Source organism: Mauremys reevesii, linkage group 5 (genome assembly GCF_016161935.1).
Source record: "Mauremys reevesii isolate NIE-2019 linkage group 5, ASM1616193v1, whole genome shotgun sequence".
In the NCBI taxonomy this organism is placed as follows: domain Eukaryota; kingdom Metazoa; phylum Chordata; order Testudines; family Geoemydidae; genus Mauremys; species Mauremys reevesii.
The window spans coordinates 120,026,884-120,049,002 of NC_052627.1; the positions used below are offsets into that span (position 1 = coordinate 120,026,884).

At 44.6% G+C, this 22,119-nt stretch overlaps 1 protein-coding gene across 7 annotated transcripts in view; it reads left to right on the top strand.

The window, feature by feature from the left end:
- Nucleotides 1–22,119, top strand: part of ZFYVE28 (zinc finger FYVE-type containing 28) — a 298,503-nt gene that overhangs the window by 243,859 nt on the left and 32,525 nt on the right. For 6 of the 7 annotated variants that reach the window (XM_039539481.1, XM_039539479.1, XM_039539480.1 and 3 more), the window contains one exon: nt 5,730–5,834. The exons of the other annotated variant lie outside the window; for it this stretch is intronic. In XM_039539481.1, the coding sequence (XP_039395415.1) occupies nt 5,730–5,834 (105 nt within the window). The remainder of the gene's footprint in view (nt 1–5,729; nt 5,835–22,119) is intronic. 7 annotated transcript variants of the gene reach the window in all.

The window sequence follows — 22,119 nt, forward strand, 5'->3', positions numbered from 1 at the left end:
TTGGTCAAGTTGTAGCTCATGACACATTTGAACACGGATTTCAAATATGGGCAAAAAGGTGTCCAATTTTTTCACCCAATAAAAGAAAATTAGTGAAGTAATATTGTCTTCAGCGCATAGAAATCTGTTGGTGGGGGGAAGTGGGAGGAGGATGTGAGAAATAATCATAGCATAGCGTGGTCATTCTGGTGCTGTTCATGCTACAAGGGCTACTACTTTCATATCTGCTAATATTACTGTATAATCTCAGGTGATGGGTCAGCTCGTTTACTTTGACTCCACTTACCAAAAGTGAGGGACATTTAAGTGGCCAGCAGATCACTAAAAGCTAGCAATTGCTTCATGCAAAATGTGACTGGATTGTGAGCTACGGTTTTTTAGTTGTTTTGTGTTTTTAATGATTTCCCAGTAATACTTTGAGGTTAATCACCAGGCTTGTTTACCACTCTTTTCCAGATACATAACTTGCATACAATTTATGTTCACTCTTTATTGTCTTGCTTTCCAACTTGTAACACACACTAAACAAAAGAGCATAACACTAATAACTGATTCAGTGTGCCAACTCTAGCAATTTTTACCATGAGTCTCATGATATTTGTTTTTTTCATAAAGCTTTAGCTCATTGAGTCCTGTGATTACACAAGACTTTCAACTTGCTTTTTTAAAAAAGATAGTTTCTAGCCCCTTTGGTAGTGGAGAAAAGTTGGAAAACATGAATCCTAAGGGCTCAAAACCCAGAAGGCAAATATGAATAATAGGGCTGTCAAGTGATTTAAAAAATTAATCGTGAGTATTTGCATGAGTAAAACATTAATCACACTGTTAAACAATAATAGAGTACCATTTCCTTAAATATTTTTGGATGTTTTCTACATTTTCAAATATATTGATTTCAATTACAACACAGAATACAAAGTGTACAGTGCTCACTTTATATTTATTTTTGTTTACAAATATTTGCACTGTAAAAAACAAAAGAAATTATATTTTTCAGTTCACCTAATACAAATACTGTAGTGCAGTCTCTTTATCATGAAAGTTGAACTTACAAATGTAGAACTATTTACAAAAGAAAAAACTACATTCAAAAATAAACCAATGTAAAACTTTAGAGCCTACAGATCCACTCACTCCTACTTCAGCCAATCACTCAGACAAACAAGTTCGGTTACAATTTGCAGGAGATAATGCTGCCCGCTTCTTGTTTACAGTGTCACCTGAATGTGAGAACAGGCATTTGCATGGCACTGTTATCGCCGGTGTCGCAAGATATTTCCATGCCAGATGTGCTAAATATTCATATGTACCTTTATACTTCAACCAGCATTCCAGAAGACAAACATCCATGCTGATAACGGGTTCTGCTTGATAACCATCCAAAGCAGCGCGGATCGATGCAAGTTCATTTTCATCATCTGAGTCAGAAGCCACCAGCAGAAGGTTGGTTTCTTTTTTGGTGGTTCAGGTTCTGAAGTTTCCGTATTGGAGTGTTGCTCTTTTAAGACTTCTGAAAGCATGCTCCACACCTCGTCCCCCTAAGATTTAGGAAGACACTTCAGATTCTTAAAACCTTGGGTCAAGTGTTGTAGCTATCTCTAGAAATCTCTCATTGGTACCTTCTTTGCATTTTGTCAAACGTGCTGTGAAAGTGTTCTTAAAACAAACGTGCTGGGTCATCATCTGAGACTGCTATAACATGAAATATATGGCAGAATGTGGGTAAAACAGATCAGGAGACATACAGTTCTCCCCCACGGAGTTCAGTCACAAATTTAATTAACGCATTATTTTTTTAACGAGCATCATCAGCATGGAAGCATATCCTCTGGAGTGGTGGCCGAAGTAGGAAGGGGCATATGAAGGTTTAGCATATCTGGCAGGTAAATACCTTGCAATGCCGGCTACAAAAGTGCCATGCAAATGTCTGTTCTCACTTTCTTGTGACATTGTGAATAAGAAGCAGGCAGCAGTATCTCTCATAAATGTAAACAAACTTGTTTGTCTTAGGAATTGGCTGAACAAGAAGTAGAACTGAGTGGACTTGTAGGCTCTAAAGTTTTACATTGTTTTGGTTTTGAGTGCAGTTATGTAACAAAAAAATCTGTATTTGTAAGTTACACTTTCACGATAAAGAGATTGCACTACAGTACCTGTATGAGGTGAACTGAAAAATTCTATTTTATCATTTTTACAGTGGAAATATTTGTAATCAAAATAGTAATAAGGAGCACTGTACACTTTGTATTCTGTGTTGTAATAGAAATCAATATATTTGAAATTGTAGAAAAAATCCAAAAATATTTAATAAATTCCAATTGGTATTCTGTTGTTTAACAGTGCGATTAATCACGATTAACTTTTGAGTTAATCATAGAATCATAGAATATCAGGGTTGGAAGGGACCTCAGGAGATCGTCTAGTCCAACCCCCTGCTCAAAGCAGAACAAATCCCCAGACAGTTTTGTTATCTGCGATTAGTCGACAACCCTAATAAATAATCTAGAATGCATTGGTTTTTTTAAATCTCCTGGCTCTTTAGCCAGTTTTAAGATTTTTGAGGTCTGACTCCTGATGTTTACAATGTGTGAAATACTAAATTTAGCAAAAATAGATACAATATTTCTGTATTGCAGGAAACTGAGAAATAATCACTGGGTTTCTTCATGCAGGATTTAACAGAAAAGTATATAAGGAAAGCAGGACTTGATCCCTTCTTAAAGAAAGTATTACCCGCTGGAGGAAGTTTCAGGGGCAAAATTGAAACAGAAAAATTATAAAAGAAGCAATTGCTAATAGTTTTCTGCATTCTATAATAGTGTTACTGCTACTGAAGATATATGATCAGTAGCTTTCATCTTGACAAGGCAGATTGTCCTGCGTGATTCATAGATTCATAGATTCTAGGACTGGAAGGGACCTCGAGGGGTCATCGAGTCCAGTCCCCTGCCCTCATGGCAGGACCAAATACTGTCTTAGACCATCCCTGATGGACATTTATCTAACCTACTCTTAAATATCTCCAGAGATGGAGATTCCACAACCTCCCTAGGCAATTTATTCCAGTGTTTAACCACCCTGACAGTTAGGAACTTTTTCCTAATGTCCAACCTAAACCTCCCTTGCTGCAGTTTAAGCACATTGCTTCTTGCTCTATCCTTAGAGGTTAAGGTGAACAAGTTTTCTCCCTCCTCCTTATGACACCCTTTTAGATACCTGAAAACTGCTATCATGTCCCCTCTGTCTTCTCTTTTCCAAACTAAACAAACCCAATTCTTTCAGTCTTCCTACATAGGTCATGTTCTCAAGACCTTTAATCATTCTTGTTGCTCTTCTCTGGACCCTCTCCAATTTCTCCACATCTTGCTTGAAATGGGGTGCCCAGAACTGGACACAATACTGCAGTTGAGGCCTAACCAGCGCAGAGTAGAGCGGAAGAATGACTTCTCGTGTCTTGCTCACAACACGCCTGTTAATGCATCCCAGAATCACGTTTGCTTTTTTTACAACCGCATCACACTGTTGACTCATATTTAGCTTGTGGTCCACTATATCCCCTAGATCTTCTGCCGTACTCTTTTCTAGACAGTCTCTTTCCATTTTGTATGTGTGAAACTGATTGTTCCTTCCTAAGTGGAGCACTTTGCATTTCTCTTTGTTAAACTTCATCCTGTTTACCTCAGACCATTTCTCCAATTTGTCCAGATCATTTTGAATTATGACCCTATCCTCCAAAGCAGTTGCAATCCCTCCCAGTTTGGTATCATCTGCAAACTTAATAAGCGTACTTTCTATGCCAATATCTAAGTCATTGATGAAGATATTGAACAGATCTGGTCCCAAAACAGACCTCTGCGGAACCCCACTTGTTATACCTTTCTAGCAGGATTGGGAACCTCTCTGAGTACGGTTATCCAGCCAGTTATGCACTCACCTTATAGTAGCCCCATCTAAATTGTATTTGCCTACTTTATTGATAAGAATATCATGCGAGACCGTATCAAATGCCTTACTAAAGTCTAGGTATACCACATCTACAGTGATCATAGTGTGGATTCACAATCTTGTATTATTTTACATCATTTTGCTGTCATAGAACTGGTTATGATGCCGTATATTAGCAGTATGACCACATTTCAGGATTAGGAAGGTGAAGATGAGCTGTGAGAGCAAATCTTTGTTTAAATACAAATGTCTCGTCAGAGTGAGCAGAATTGGCAAGGGAAATTACTTAAAACAAATGAAAGTTAAATGGATTTTTGTTGAAGTCTGATAAATTATTTTCCCAGTGTGCCCGTCCTCCTTTCAACTAAAACATAATATACTCAGGGATTTATTTTTAAATTGGCAATCAGAAATAAGGAACACGAAGGGGTACGTTTTGAAAGCGATGTGTGGGAGGTATGCAAACAACTCTTATTGTTTCGTAATGGGATTAGATCATGTACCTTTTATATATTGCTTTGAGAAATTCCCCTTAAGTGTTCTTCTGGACACTTGCCTGCAAAACTAGCTGTTTTAAATATGACAGGAGTAGAGAATCTGGATTACAACTGGTTTGAATGCATGCCTCAAACATACATGCCAGTCAAACCATTAATTCAAATTAACCAACTACATTTCTTCAAACTAATTATATTTCTGAGACAGACCTCTCTCTCTTTGGATGTCGAATGATTTTCATTGTCAGACCCCTTAGTTCAAAGGGCTTTAAAGAATTTTTTTGTAATGTCTAGAACCAATACTACTGTGATACATTTGCTCAGGAGTACATTTTTCTTTATCTACTGTAATTTAATTTCCTTCAATGTGTGGAACTTCCAATAGTAGAGTGACAATTTTTCACTGAGATATAAACACTGTTCTGCTGCACCTTATTAATTTGCAAATGAGTACTACCTGAAATTATTTTTAATTCTAATTTTGAAATTGGCTACATTTCAAATGTCCCTTTAAAGATCATATAATATTTACAAGCTGTTTCATTGTCGGGTGTATTCCATTATTTTAAATAGTTCATGTTTTGCTCATTAGCCAGTAGATTTATAAAGTAGCCGTGGTTTGTCAAGCTCTGCATAGGAATGTCAATCAGGTTTTAGATAAAATTTTGAGCTCCATGGCAGTTTTGAGGGCCATGCAGTCCTGTGCTGACTGAGCAAATAATGGATTTGTTAAATCATATAGTATAGCAGCAGGACAGGAAGCGAGAAGCAACTCTTCATTTACCACATTGACTTTCCCTTCCCATTCTCCTCCTTCCTTCCAACAGCTTGGAAACTGTTAGCTGAAATTTGTCTTGGCATTTTAAAAGTTCTTTGGGCTTATATCTTTGGTTATATTGGTATGAAACATACAATGGTTTTCGGGATGCCTGGTCATGGTGTATCTTCATTCTAAAATGTAGGCCAATATTTACAATATGTAGACACATTTGCACTCACACTTTAAAATAACGAAGGTCTTTTGTTTTTTCCCCAGCGTTCTTAACTGCATACTATAAATTAAATTGATGATTTTCACAGAGAGCATGCCCATTGGTCCTGCCAGTTGATCTGCGCTTTTTGTACTAATCTAAAATATGTTCAAATATATACCTGGGCTCCCAGAGAGTAAATGAGTGTTACTGTCGCTGTAGTTTTCTTTTCTTGTATGATCATTTGCGATCCATTGCTCTATTCTCATTTTTGTTCTTTTCAGCAGTTCATTTTGTTTCCATATGCTTTTTTCAGTTCTCAGGATGGCTTACGTGATTCCCCCCTCAGCTCCATCTCCAGCAGTGACTATGACAGTGTTTCTGTCACTACATGTAGTCTCTCCAGCATATACGCTCTGAGGTAATAATAATCTCACTTCACAGTCACATTTGACTAATTGTATTGAGTGATGGTTGATGAAAAATTTTCATTGAATTAACACTAAAGTGACAGCAGCACTTCAGATAATTCTTCCTTTCAGCACACAGGCACATTTATTTGTGAAGCTTGTTTTGTATGCTAATAAAGTCATTGTGAGAGTCTTACTGTTTGTGGAGCATTGTCATGAGGTACACAACAATGAATTGTACAGCATTTGGGATCATCATCTGATCTCATTTTTCATTATGTTCAAAGAGATACTTTTTAGGTACATTCCTACAGAGGTACTTAAGATAACTAGCTTTTAAAATACATTTTAGACAGAGTTTTATACACCTGATAGAATAGGACTTCATTGCAGAAAGAGATTATTATTGAAAAACAGTGAATGACTATACATTACTAGGTCTTGTCTCTCCAGATGGCATGGTTCTGCCATCTGTTTCCTGCTTCCCTGGGATCTAATAGTAAAATCAGAGGAATGTCACAACTAAGAATAGTTTCTTTAGTTTTGCTATTATTTTGTGGCCCAAAAATATGTTAAGAATGCTGGCGTGTGTTCTCATCAGCTAAGCATATGTGAGGGAGACGAATCTTTGTAGTTGATTTTGCTAAGAGAATTAGTATGGATTATGAGTAAGGCTATGTTTTAGTCATGGGTATTTTTAGTATGTCATGCACAGGTCGCAGGCAGTAAACAAAAATTCATGGCCCGTGACCTCTCCATGACTTGTATTATATACCCCTGACTAAATCTTGTGGGGATATGGCCCAGGGAGTGCCGCAGGTGTCTGTGTGGGGTCGCCCTGGGTACTCGGGGGGGGGGGCCTGGGAGGGTCGCCATCGGTCCGGGGGGGGCAGTCTGGGACCCCTGTGGGTGCTGAGGGGTGCAGGCAGCGGTGGGTGACCCGGGACCACTGCTGGGGGCGGGGGACGACTGGCAAGCTCCCTGCCTGGCTCTCTGGAAGCGGCAATATGTCCCTTCCTCAGGTCCTAGCTCCACGCACTGTCCCCTCTCTAAGCACCGGCTCCGCAGCTGCCATTGGCCGGAGCTGCAAGGGCGATGCCTGTGAGTGGAGGTAGCGCATGGAACTAGAAGCTGAGGAGGGAGGGACATGTTGCTGCTTTCAGGGAACCCCCCAAGGTAAGTGCCGCCCAGAGTCCTCACACTCTCCCATTCCCAAGTCCCTGGCCCTGATCCCCCTCCCACACCCAAACTCCTGCTGCTGTTGGCGGGGAGGGAGCAGTGGCCCACCACTACCCCAGCAGTGGCCGATGTGGCTGGCCAAGGGGCTGCTCGAATTGCTCAGGCGGCCCCCAGGCCAGCCGCACCGTCCGCTGCAGAACTCATGGAGGTCCCAGAAAGTCAGATAATCCATGACCTCCATGACAAACTAGCAGCCTTAATTATGAGGGAATGCATTTTAGGGCAACAAAAAGTTATTAAAACAGAAATAAAGGTTCTTTTGCTTTTTCAGTATTTTCATAGAAATGATGTTGCCTTTTTTAACAGTACATTCGGAGAGATACTGAAATTTTAGTCAAGATGTTTCTGGTGTTTCTAGATCTGTGATAATTCTCTGCTTTTCTTCTTTTGTTCTTCTTCTTGCCGCTTTATCTTTCAATTGTTTATATGTATTCAATGCTTCTTGACCTTGGTGTAGGATCAGGAATTCAAGAGTTTATGAGAAGTTTGGGGAAGCAGAAATGGGGGAAAAGATGGTCTTTCTCTAAAAATGTCAGAAGAAAAGTACCATATCAAAATAATAATTTGTTTGAGTGCCTCCATATAAGATTGCAGTTAGAGTGAATTCTGTACTTCCAAATGCCAAATAATAGCGTTCTATGGAGACATCTAATTTTCCTGATGGGTTATGCTATTCCTGCTCTCTATCTTCCCACCTTTTCTGTTTGCATGTTGCACTAATTTTTATCAGCAATCATAAAAAAAAGTTGTTGGAAAATCTGTTTTCCTCTTATCTTATTGAATTTTTGGTCTTTGACTCTGGCTATAAGTTGATCCTGCACATGTCTGTCTGAAATGCCAATTGCACAAAACCTTTCTTGAGCTTTTTTAATCTTTGATTTTTTTTCTAGGTAAACACATTACTCCTAAATTATTCTAAGCATCCCATCCTTCCTGTGCCTTAGTTTGCATTTTTTAGGACTGGTATACATGGGGATACTCAGGAAAATTAATCCAAGTTAACTAAAAGGTGTGAATTAAAAGTAAATTAATTAAACTGCATTAAACCCTGAGCGGACTCTCTCATTCAGAATTAAAGTGGCCTTAATTCAGTTTAGTTTAATTCAAAGTGCATACCACAAGGGACAGACATACCATTCCAGTACATTTTCCAGAATATATACAAATGTTACCCAAGGAATTTGAGTTTATAGTAAAGTGAATTAAACTAAACTGAATTGAGGCCACGTTAATTCTGAACGAGAGCATCTATACAGGGGCTTAATACAGTTTAACTAATCCACTTTAAATGTACACCTTTAGTTAATACAGATTAACTTTTCTGAGTGTCCCCATATAGACAAGACTTTAGTTTTTTGGTGAGGGGAATTAAATGCAAAGTGGTCTTATTGTACCTGTCCTTTATATTTCCTTGATTAACGTGTTTATCTTTGCCTGGTAAAACCATTCTTTGTGTCTTTCCATTTCTGAAGTATTTCCACTTACCAATATTCTTTGAATAAAGAACATTTTATCTGCCAAATGTGGTTGCCCTCTGCTAAACACACTGTGTAACACTGGAATAAGTCCACTCCAGGCATAGTGATTGCTGAAAGGACAATACAGGATACCTCAAGTGTTCACTAGAGATTCCAAGAGCCTTGAGGACAAGTAATTCTTTATCAGCTAGAGCAGCTTATCTCCTGCACCATATTCGCCTGTCCTTGTAAATTAGTATTTTGTGTGCCACTGTACTAATATTTCTTGTAGTTAAGATAACTACAAGAAAAAGCTGTAGACACAAGTTAAGATAACTTGTGTCTACATTTGTTTCTTCCGAAAATTAAGTCAGATTTATAAGACTTGCACTGTTGTGAGTCCATGCTATATCACTGTGAGAATCATTGCTAAATCCCCGAATGCTATTTTAAAAATTAAGCATTTTCCTGCTCTCTATCTGATCAGTGTTACCAGGAGTCAAGGCTTCACACTGAAACCCCCCATTCAGCAAAGTACTTAAGCACATGCTTAACTTTTACCATGTCACTATCCTGATTTAAAGCATTGAGAATACTTGTGTGCCTTAAAATAAAGTGTGTGCTTAAGTGCTTTCCTGGATTGGAGCCCTAGTTTCCTAGATCCTTTTAAATACATGTACAGTATTTGTCTTTACAGCACCTGAGAACTTTCCTGTTTGTCATAAGCTTTTCACTCTCTCTAAAAGTGTTCCTCTTACCACCTTAACCATCATCTAAGGAGCGCCATCTTGCCCCGGTATCTTACTTTTTTTTTCCATCAATATCTTTCTCCAGAATTTTATCATGTTTTAATGTAATCTCAAGCTCCTTGGGCATCATTTTTATATATTCTGGAAAACGTGCTGGACAGGTAACTGTGTTCCTTATAAGCAATCGTACAAGGCATTTACTAATGCTTTTTGCAGTGTTTTCAGCCATTAAACACTCTCTGCTGTCTTGTAAGGGTCCCCAACAGCTCCTTATGTACTTGAAAAATTTCCTTTCTTAACTTCTGCAATGTTTGTTTCATTCTCATAACTAGCTTTTTACAGTCTCTTACTTTTGCTCTGTTACATTATTGCTGAGTTGTACCCCTCATGCATCTTTGTTATTTTTTGGCACTTTTATTGAGTCTTTTTTCTTTCTTTACTCTTAAATGTGTCTGTGGCCTAAATTTTTACCTTTTTGCTGTTTTCTCTAATAACCTGCAATAAGAATGTAAGTAGGAATCAAAATACATTATTTACAATTGTGGAAGGGGATAAATATCACGTGTTAACATAGAAATCTAAAGATTGATTTTGTCCAGTGTTATCCCAAACCATGTTAAATTTACTTGCTTGCTTTAGGATGTTGTTACAAATTTAGAGTTTTAACTACATTAATGGGAGAGTTTGCTAACGTTCATAATGCTTCTGAGCAAACCTGTGTCCAGTTTTGAGCTTTGTGAGTTTTGCTTTCTGCTTTGTGAGTTTTGCATTGAAATAATTCAAATAGCTCCAGAGCGTGATACTGCTATGCACACTATCTTACTACACAAGTAGTCCTGTTGACTTTAGTAGGACTCTCTGTGTTGTAAGGTACTATTCATTGTGAGTAAGGGTATTGTACTCTGGCCCAAATTGAGTTGATTTGGTGCCAACACAGGACAAATTTGGTAGGTTGAAGTATTTGTTTTTTGGCTTTTGACTTTGAACTCGATGCAGAAATCAAAGTTCAGAGGTTGAGAACTAATGTGGATTGAAACTTAAAAAATATATGTACATGAACCCCTGAGAAACCGAGTCATGCAAAACCATTCATCACTTGTTTCCCTTTGCTTGTTTAAGTTAGTAGCATTTTTTCATGTATGCCTTTTTGCAGTATAGTTTCAAATTTTATTTGGCAACATTTCATTAATGAATTTCCCTTAGGGTTGTCAAACTCTTTAGAGTGAGAGATGCATCTCCGAGAGCAGAGCAGATTAGGTTTAACGCTAAATAGCTCTTTAACATTATTTATCTGTCAGACAAGCAGAGGAAGAGGGAAACATTTACTACTTGGACATCAATTTCTCCATGCTACTGTGATAATCCTTTGCAGGTTATACTAGGCTAACTGACACTGATGTTACAAAGCAGCAAGGAAAACTTCCTAGCTACCAGTTGTGTCATGGAATTGAAACAAATAATTCAGAATGATACATAGAACCCTACAGTGTTTCTCATTTTGCAGTGGGGGAGAAGGTACGTATGCCCATACAACTCCCCACCACCACCATCCTGCACCTGAAGATGAGCCTATGCTCTAAAATGCCCTCTACTAAACTTTTAGGGCTAGATTCACCAAGAAGAGTATATTCCACTTCCTTACATAAACCTGGATCCTTGCATCCAGGGAAGAATAACCTGATGTTGCCACTACCTGCTTTCCTTCAGGATTTTTGCTGGCGGGGAGAAGGGGGAAGGTGAAATTTAAATTCTAGTTGGGAGTCAGTGGAATCCTACTGAAGAAAGCTACTTAGGAGATGCATTGAATCATCACACTCCCTGCTGTCCTGTCTTGTCTTTTTCCCAGCCAGAGCTCCACACACCTTTTTGGCACTATCAGAACAATAACATACTGGATGTTTCCAAACATTGTATAATTATGTCAACAGCTAAATCTTTTATGTGCAATCACATCTTAACTTTAATAGTAACAGAAGAATTTACCACTAACACAAGATACTTATGGATAAAGATACGGTCAAATGTATTTATTCAATAATGTGCCCTTACCGACATACATGTAAGTCAAAAATTTCAAAGTGATTGGTGATGTTTCATACCTCCATTTCTAGGTGACCAGCTTAAATTCAATAAAGGGGCCCAATTTTAAGATGTTTGGGTGCTCAGCACTTTCTGGAAATTGGTCCTCTGCAAATTGTTCCAAGTTAAGTACCCAAAAATGGAGGCAGACAAAATCACTTGTATCAATAGAAAATAAACATATTACATTTTCTCTGGGGTCTCAGAGGGATCTATGTATCATGCAACTTCCCAGTGCAAGGTGAATGTTTGATCTCACTTACACCAGTGTAAGTCTGGAACAACACCTTTGACTTCAGGGGAATTACAAGGATTTACATCAGTAGACAGAGAACAGAATTTGGCCACTATGTATGCAAACCCAAAGGTTCAGTGGAAGAATTTGTTTCCTTTTCCTTTTCATTCCTTTCTTTTTCTATAAGAGTACACACATTGAAGAACTTTTTTTTTATATTGTTAAAGAAATAAAGTGTAATGCTTGAATCTAATCAATTTAGATTTCAGGTATATTTTCTTTACTCAGCTATGAAAATCAGTTGCTCTTAAAATTAAATGTTGTCTGTCTGCAGAAGTCCCTTCCTTTCTCAGCTCTCAGCATCTCTTCAAGTTATGGGGCTAGGTCCTCACAAGCACTTTACAACACATGTGTTTAAATTGTTTAAATTGAAGATAAATTAATGGGACTACTCGTGCTTAAAGTTAAGCATGAGCTTAAACGCTTTACAGGATTGGCGCTATAGTAAAGATGAAGCAGATGGATGTAGAACACATTGTGGGGAATGGGGGAGGGAATGCAAGAGTGTCGACAACAGAAGCACAAGGTTGCTCTATTTAGCTAAGTATAGACCGCATCAATTTTAAAAAAAAATTAAGTGGAGAAGATATATTAATGAATTAGTAACAGTCCACTTGTCTGGCTAAAGTATGTGCTACAGTCCACTTCTTCATTTTAGAATTACAATTTCCTTTTCCCTAGTCTCCACTTTTGTAGTGACTTCTCACACAGCACACAGAATGAAAAGAGATAAAGCCCCCTGTCAGTGATGATCTGTGATTCAGCTACTCAGATGGGAAAAGGGAAAATTGTGGACTAATAGGAAATAATAATTTTGGGGCCTTTTAATAATAAAATTGGTGCCTTCTCCAGCAGACTAACACTATTTTTTTTCAGAGAAACATATCTCCCCATTTAATAATTGTGTGTTGGATTTTTTTTCCCCTAAAACCCCAGACAGCTCTTTTGAAAGTAATTAAATCAGAACATCCCCTCTGAATTATTATTACTTGACTACTCCAGTCTCACTAGATCTAACTTTGTGAGTTGGTGACTTAAGCACGCCAGGTAACTCAAATCCTCCATGTAGCAGCACTGCACCACCAACGTCTTTGGAAAATTAATGCCATATTTTGAGTGCAAGGTGAATCTTACTTTCTTTAGAATGATCATATCTATACACCTGATCCAAAACCCACAGAAGTCAATGGGAAGCTGGATTTCAGACCTTTAATGGGCATTGCAATTACTCAAACAGCAGTTAATACAAATGTCTAAACCAGACACCAAAATGTTTATAGTTAGAGATGGGGGAAATGCTAATTAAGGCAAGATCTCCTGTTCTTTTTACTAATAATTAATGTAAAATGATGAAACCAGCCAAATACCTAGGAAAGGTAAAATTGTATATTTTCAATAGTTTGAGTAAATCTCTGACTGTCAGTGTGGATGCATGTGCTGAACAAACATGTATTTGAGGGAATGTGGGACTAGCAGGCACAAGGTCATCCTTGGTCAGTATAGGAAGAGGGAGAAGTGAGATGATGTTTGTCTTGTTCATGAAAGGAAGGTGAATTGGTGGAGGCTTCATGATTGACAAGGTGACTCATATGAAGTTGGTGGATGACTATTCTGTTAATATGTAAACTGTGGGATAATATAGTGAGAGTAGTGGCTTCTACTGGAAATGCAGGATGCTATAATATGCGGAGATTAAAGATGTTTCTGGCATATCCATGGGTGATCAGGGACATGGGGATGGATAAGTTACTTGATTAAGCTCAACTGTGAATTTACTCTCTTTCAAATGTTTAATTTTTTAACTGTATTGTTCCAATCAGGTGTGTGTGTTTTGTTTAAGGTATATGTATTGGCAATACAACCTTAACTCTATCTGAATGTAGGCTTTTGTTTGGGAATACCACATTTTGGTCACTGGGTAACTGTAGATTACTTTTTTCCCCTTTCCCTGCTCTCATTTCTGAAAAGACTGTTCAGAATTTATAAAGGCTGCTGCTAACTACTCTGCATGTAAAGCTTTAGATTCTAGGGTCAGGAAAGTAAAGATCTCAACTAGTGTAGCTGAGGGAGGAGGAAGGGATTTGTGTGTAAAGAGAAAATCAGAATATGCAACAGTTCTGTTTTTCATCCTAAATTGTAAACATTCCTGCCGGAAGGTGTTTGACTATAGATTGTCTGTGCATGTTTTAAGCTCTGTGAGGCTGAGTATTTGATATGGAACTCTTATTCACAAGCTGTTGGTATAATAGTTATATATAATACATAATATTAACATACAGTAGTTCCCAAACTTTTTACTAAGGTGACCTTCCAACCGCTTGTGGTCTTGTTTGGAAACCCACCATTGCATATGTGCACCCTCCCCCACAGCACAGCAACCCTAATCCTGACCCGGTACAGAGAGTAATTCTTGGGGTGTGGGTGAGGGTTGGGTTTGGAGAGTTGAGCCCACCCAACCATTCACCCCACAGCAGTGGCTCCAGTCAACCCTGATAGGCAAAACCTGCGTGGCACTGTGACCCTGTGCACCACATTGTATCACCCAGAGCAGGGAGACAGTCCCACGAGCAGGATGAGTGCAAGGTGGGCTTGCTTTCTAAATCCCTTCATCCCTCCCAAAGGGCCAGGAGAAGGGTATGTTTGCTTAGGGCACTGTGACCCATCTAGAACCTCTTCTCAAGAACTGGTATAACAACATTGTATTATATTATATGTTTACCTCTACTACTTCATTACCGTATCTTCTGACCACTCCCTGTGGAGTGGTACAGACAAAAGAGATCAAAGTTCATCCGCTCTGCCAGCTTTTGCTTATGATCTTAGACCACAAGACATTTGTGAATGTAACAGATGTTTCTGGTTTTTCACCAGCAGGAATCTCTTGATGTGTTTCATGACTCTCTGGGTTTTAATGCGTTTTCACAAACTTGTAGTGGAGCCCCAGGAGAGACAAATAACACCTCCAAAGGGCTCTGCATTTTCTAATTTACTGTATGTCACCTAGAAAATTCCACAATTTGTTTTCAGGCAGGTTAAATTTTTCGCATGTCTAACGTGTCTTCTTCTTCGAGTGATTGCTCCTATGCATTCCAGTTAGGTGTGCGCGCTGCGCGTGCACGGCATCTCGGAACTTTTTTACCCTAGCAACACGGGCGGGCCGGCTGGCGCCCCCTGGAGTGGCGCCGCTATGGCGCGAGTTATATACCCCAGCCGGCCCGTCCGCTCCTCAGTTCCTTCTTACCGCCCGTGACGGCCAGTTGGAACTGTGGAGTGCTCTTCGTTCTCCACGACCCTAGCTCTCGCTTCTTGTTTGTATATAGTTAGTTTAGTGATTAGTTTAACAGTTACTTAGTTAGATAGTTAGTGTAAATAGATAAGGTAAAAGGGGGGGGTTTTCCCCTTTTGCCTCACCCGGTGCGGGCTCATGCCCAAAGCACCGGGCTTTAAGCCCTGCGCGGCGTGCCAGAGGCCTATGCCCATTGGAGACCCGCACGACGCCTGTCTCCGTTGCCTGGGCGAAGGGCATAGAACAGATAAGTGTTCGCTCTGTTCTACTTTTAAACCGCGGACTCGAAAAGAGCGGGATATCTGCTTGAAGCAGCTCTTGATGGAGGCGTCGCTTCAGCCACCGGCACCGCCCGCGCCGGCACCGCGAGCTGCCTCGGTGCAGAGCGCACCGGCAGCACCGAGCCGCTCCAGCTCCGCGGCACCGCCGATTCAGAAAGCGGCTACGAAGTCTCAGCACCGCTCGCTTTCACCTTCGAAGAAGCAGAGGCTGGCGAAGGCACTTGCTCAGGTTCGCGCTGAGGACTCGGCGAAAGCGGTTGCGCAGCCTGCGGCCCCCGCGGTGACCGTGCACAAGCCGTGCACCGGACTTTTGACTCCGGCGCCGCAAGGCCCGTCGAGTCCGGCGCCGCCACGCTCCCCGGTACCATCCGTGGTTGAGCCCCGGCTGCCGTCAACGCCGGAGACATTCTCCTCCGCGAGAGAGCTGATTCAGCTCATAGAGGCACCAGGCCTCCGGCCCCCGGCACCGCCGGTGCGGGCTGTCGTGTCGGCGGGAAAGCCGGCCAGAATGACCCGGCCACCGTCCCTGGACAGGCGACATGGACGACGCACCCAGTCCCAGTCTCGTTCCCGGTCCTACGGCAGGTCTCCGTCCCGTCGCTCGCGATCTCGGCACCGCTCGCCATCGCGGTACCGATCGCCGTCGAAACGTCGGTCGCAGTCCCGGTACCGCTCGTCATCGCGGTACCGGTCGTACTCCTGACGCCGCACGAGGTCCAGGTCGCCATCGCGTCGGCACCATCGGAGGTCGCCGTCCCGGCACCGCGACTCGCGCGAGCGCTCCCGGCACCGGAGGTCTCAGTCCCGGTCGAGCTCCCGGCACCGGTCGAGCTCCCGGCACCGTGACGGACGTCACTCCCGGTCGCCTTCCCGGTACCGAGCGGAACAGCATCGCTCTTCCCTGCCATCCGGGGACGGACTGCCTCACTCTGCAGCGCACTCTGTCAGCACCTCGGCACCTCCATGGCCATCTTGGCCCGCGTCGGTCGCTTCTGGGACGGAAGGCTACGGACTCCTGCCACCTACCCCACAAGGCCATCCTCAAGGGGCACAGCCGTGGGGCTTCTGGGTTCCATGGGCCCAGTATGAGGCTCAGGGGGTGCCCTTTCCACCAAGGCCTCCCGCGTCCGAGCGCAGGGTTCCAGAGGCGACAATCACCCGACCGGCCCCTTCGCCACCGGCTGCGGATGCTATACCGTTGGAGCCCCAGGGCCACGCGCAGCCCGCCCCCCCCGACGAGCGCGCAGCGGACCCCTCTTCGGAGGCGGTCATCCAGGGCTTGTCCTCCTCGTCCTCGCCTGATGAAGCGGTGGCTGGAGCGTCGACGAAGGAGCCTCCACCCATCGACTTAAAGGCTCACCAAGACCTCCTTTGCCGCGTGGCGACGGCTGTGGCCCTGCCAATAGAGGAAGTACAGGAGGACGAGGATCCCATCACAAACGTCGTTGGGGCAGACGTGCCGGTGCGAGTTGCGCTGCCTTTTGTACGGACAGTGCAAAAGAATGCCACCACTATCTGGCAGACGCCTGCGTCCGTGCCTCCTACAGCCCGTGGGGTTGAACGCAAGTACTCTGTCCCTCCCACGGGCTATGAATATCTGTACACGCATCCGACCCCGGACTCCCTGGTAGTCCAGTCGGTTAATGATAGGGAACGGCACGGCCAACCGGCCCCTGCACCCAAATCAAAGGACGCACGGCATATGGACCTGCTAGGCCGAAAGGTCTATTCCGCTGGAGGCCTACAAATGAGGATAGCCAATCAGATGGTCCTCCTCGCCAGGTACGTCTTTGATATCTTGACGTCCCTGGTGAAATTTACGGAGCTCCTGCCAACAGCCTCCTGCCAGGAGTTCGCGGCGATGTTGGAGGAGGGGAGGAGGTTGTCTAGATCCTCCATCACAGCCGCCCTCGACGCTGCAGACTCAGGTGCTAGGACCTTGGCCTCCGGTGTGACGATGCGGCGTATCGCCTGGCTGCAGTCTTCCACCCTGCCGCCGGAGGTCCAATACACACTACAGGACCTGCCCTTCGACACAAAGGGTCTTTTCTCGGAAAAGACGGATTCTCGAATCCAGACTTTGAAGGACGGCCGTATTGAGATACGTACTCTAGGCATGCATACGCCGGCGACGCAGCGCAGGCCCTTCCGTCCACAGCCCTCCCGACCAGCCTATCAGTCTCGGTATCGACCTTACAATAGCCGACGACCGGCCCAAAATCGTCGTCGTCCGTCCGGCAACTGCCGCAACCAGGGCCAGGCCGCTTCCAAGGCCCCTCAGGGGGCCAAGCAGGCCTTTTGATGGGACGCTCGAGGACGGCCCATCACTCTCCCTACCGGATCCTTCACCGTTATTTTACAACCGCCTTTCCCATTTCTTTTCGGCGTGGTCCCAATTAACAACAGACAACTGGATGCTTCAAACAGTCCAGTCGGGATACCGCCTGCAATTTGTTTCGCCCCCTCCTTCCCACCCACCCTCCCTGTCCCTCTTCAGGGACCCCTCTCACGAGCAAGTCCTCTTACAAGAGGTCCAGACTCTGTTGAGCATGGGTGCCATAGAAGCAGTGCCTCAAGACAGGCGGGGCAGGGGATTCTACTCCCGTTATTTTCTCATCCCCAAAGCGAAAGGGGGGCTACGTCCTATCCTGGACCTTCGCGAGCTGAACAAGTACCTGCTCAAGCCCAAGTTTCGCATGGTCACCCTGGGGACCATCATTCCCTCTCTGGATCCGGGAGACTGGTTTGCCGCCCTCGACATGAAGGACACGTACTTCCATGTCGCAATCTATCCTCCCCATCGTCGTTACCTTCGGTTTGTGGTCAACGACACCCACTACCAGTTCGCCGTGTTGCCGTTCGGGCTTTCCACCGCCCCGAGGGTGTTTACCAAATGCATGGCAGTAGTCGCCGCAGCCCTCCGACGTCATCAGATGCACGTTTACCCGTATCTCGACGACTGGCTGGTTCGAGGTCAGTCCCGGCAACTTGTGATGGACCAGATGACAGAAATCCTGTCTCTCTTTCAGCGGCTCAGTCTTCTCATCAACACCGAGAAGTCCACTTTGATTCCGAGACAGCGGGTGGAGTTAATCGGAGCGGTCCTCGACTCCACGGTGGCCAGAGCCTGTCTCCCTCGCGCTCGACACCAGACGATGGTCTCCATCATCCGGGACCTCGTCGCCTTCCCTACCACGACGGTGCGCTCCTGCCTCCGCCTCCTGGGCCACATGGCGTCGTGCACGTATTTCACCGCGTACGCGCGGCTTCACCTTCATCCGTTCCAGTCGTGGCTCGCGTCGGTGTACCGGCCACATCGAGACCCCATCGACATGGTGGTCACGGTCGCCAGGACGACCCTCGAGTCCCTCAACTCGTGGCTCGACCCGGAGGTCGTGTGTGCCGGAGTCCCGTTCCACCCTCCTCGCCCGTCCGTCACTCTGACCACGGATGCCTCAGCGCTCGGTTGAGGGGCCCACCTGGGCGATCTCCACACGCAGGGCCTGTGGTCGCCCCAGGAGCTCGCCCTGCACATCAATGTCCGCGAGCTGCGCGCCATCCGCCTGGCCTGTTGCACCTTCTGCACCCACCTGCAACGCCGTTGTGTGACAGTATTCACGGACAACACCACCGCGATGTTCTACGTGAACAAGCAGGGCGGAGCCCGCTCCTCCCCCCTCTGCAAGGAAGCGATACTCCTGTGGGACTTCTGCGTGAACCACTCAATTCACCTGGAAGCATCCTTTCTTCCGGGAGTGCAGAACACGCTGGCCGACCATCTCAGCAGGTCGTTCCTCTCCCACGAGTGGTCCCTCCCTCCAGATGTCGTCCACACAATCTTCCGGAGGTGGGGGTTTCCCCAAGTAGACCTATTCGCCTCCAGAGAGAACAGGAAGTGCCACCTGTTTTGTTCATACCAGGGTCTCTCGCCAGGTTCCCTGTCAGACGCCTTCCTTTACCCCTGGACGGATCGCCTCCTCTACGCCTTCCCTCCATTCCCGCTCGTGCACAGAGTGCTCCTGAAGCTTCGGAGGGACAGAGCCCACGTCATTCTAGTAGTGCCGGCCTGGCCGAGGCAGCACTGGTACACCCTGCTGCTCGAGCTCTCCGTTCGGGATCCCATCCCCCTTCCGTTGTGGCCGGACCTCATCACCCAGGATTTCGGCAGACTCCGCCATCCGAACCTGCAGTCCCTCCATCTTACAGCTTGGTACCTGAGTGGCTGACCCACGCGGAGAGGGACTGTTCTGCAACGGTTCAACAAGTCCTGCTCGAGAGCAGAAAGCCTTCCACTCGCTCCACTTACCTAGTGAAGTGGAAGAGGTTTGCACTCTGGTGTGATCATCGAGGTCTTAGTCCATTCCTGGTCCGGTCCCTACCATCCTTGACTACCTCTGGCACCTTAAGGAGCAAGGTCTTGCGGTCTCCTCCTTGAGAGTTCACCTGGCAGCGGTATCCGCCTTTCGTCCCTCCGTGGAAGGTCGGTCCATCTTCTCGAACCAGATGGTTTCCCGCTTCCTCAAGGGTCTGGACCGCTTGTACCCGCCCGTGCGGCGCCCTGCCCCGACCTGGGATTTGAACCTCGTGTTGGCCAAGCTGATGGGTCCTCCGTTCGAGCCCTTAGCCACGTGCTCCCTGCTCTACCTCTCTTGGAAGACGGCCTTCCTCGTTGCCATTACATCAGCGAGACGAGTTTCTGAGCTTCGCGCTCTAACGGTTAACCCGCCATACACGGTCTTCCATGGGGACAAGGTGCAGCTTCGCCCTCATCCGGCCTTCCTCCCGAAGGTAGTGTCAGCTTTCCATCTCAACCAGGAGATCTTCCTCCCGGTGTTCTTCCCGAAGCCGCATGCCTCGCCTCGGGAACAGCAGCTGCATACCCTCGACGTCCGCAGAGCGCTCGCTTTCTACATCGAGCGGACTAAGCCCTTCCGGCGTTCGCCCCAGCTGTTCATAGCGGTTGCTGACTGCATGAAGGGAGAGCCGATATCCTCCCAGCGGATTTCCTCCTGGGTCACTGCGTGTATCCGGACCTGCTACGAGCTGGCTCGCGTACCGCCAGGCCGCGTCACTGCACACTCGACGAGGGCGCACGCCTCATCTGTTGCCTTCCTGGCCAATGTTCCGATCCAGGACATCTGTCGAGCGGCCACCTGGTCTTCGGTCCACACCTTCGCCTCCCACTACGCGTTGGTGCAGCAGTCTCGAGACGACGCAGCCTTCGGCTCCGCGGTATTATACTCCGCCACGTCTCACTCCGACCCCACCGCCTAGGTAAGGCTTGGGAATCACCTAACTGGAAGGCATAGGAGCAATCACTCGAGGAAGAAAAGACGTTTACTCACCTGTAGTAACTGTTGTTCTTCGAGATGTGTTGCTCCTATCCATTCCAGACCCGCCCTCCTTCCCCACTGTCGGAGTAGCCGGCAAGAAGGAACTGAGGAGCGGACGGGCCGGCTGGGGTATATAACTCGCGCCATAGCGGCGCCACTCCAGGGGGCGCCAGCCGGCCCGCCGGTGTTGCTAGGGTAAAAAAGTTCCGAGATGCCGTGCACGCGCGGCGCGCACACCTAACTGGAATGGATAGGAGCAACACATCTCGAAGAACAACAGTTACTACAGGTGAGTAACCGTCTTTTCAGTGCCCTGAGTGAGATAGAAGTGTTGCCAAAGGAGATACTGAGATATGTTATATGAGCTTATAACTATTTTAGCAAAGTTATAACATGAGGGTAAAACTTCAGCTTGTAAGATTTTTGTTCTCTTATTTTTTAATGTTAGATTTCATATTGAAGAGATACGGGGCTTAAAATGCCCAATATGGTACAAATAGAATAATCATCCTTAAATATATATTTTTTTATTTTCTATGTAATCTAAATAAAATAGTCAAAACAAATATACAAGAATCTTAAACAAGGGCAAAGGTTTTGTTGTTCTTCACGGGCGTGCATCTGTTCATTACATCATAGGGGTGTGTGTGTTCTGGTGCCAGAGAGTTTTCCCTAGAAGTACCAGTAGGGGTGGCCCAGCGCACTTTCCCACTCCTTGCGCTTTGAAGCGGGGGCATAAAGGGCAGAACTGCCCCACCTTCAGCTCCTTCTCACTGCCTGTGGCTGGAGCATTTGTATTTTCTGTGTACAGTAAACTTGTCATCCACTCATCTATCCCTAGTGGTACAGTACTCTTTTTCACCGTTTGACACACAAAAAATCTTTATTTTGTTTGTTTTTTATTTTATTTCAAATTGTAATTCTTAGTCATTTTTTCCAGTCCTGAGGGCCTCACCTTTGATTTTTCAGCTCACCCTTTAATAATTTAGTAATTTAGAACCTAAAAGTGGCTATACTGGGTCAGACTGATGGTCCGGATAGCCCAGGATCCTCTCTTCCAACAGTGGCCAGTGCCCGATGCTTCAGAGGGAATGAAAAGAACAGGGCAATTATTGAGTGATCCATCCCCGTCAACCACTCCCAGCTTCTGGCAGTGAATTTGACTTTATTTATCATTTTTAAGATATAAAAACATTGTTGAGTGCCAATTGGCATTTCCTGTGCTATTAATAGCACATAAATCATTAGATTCAAGAAAATGATTTTTATAGTGCAAATTGCTTTTTTTCAAAAAACTTAAAATAGCACGTTGTTTGGGGATTTTAAGATTATACATAATTAACTAAATTGCTACAATAATTGCAACCTTTGCAGAGTTCTTGGCAATGGGAAGACGTCATGTAAGATCACTAATTAAGTATAAAAAAGAGAAAATTTCTTCCCACTCTTAGAACTGCGTGAAAAGTGGAGAGATGGCTTCTTTTTTTAATTAAAAATTGAGAGTACTTTTAAATACATTAATCAGCTTTTTGCGATGCTGACTCCTATGACTGGATACATTAGGACTCAGCTAGGTT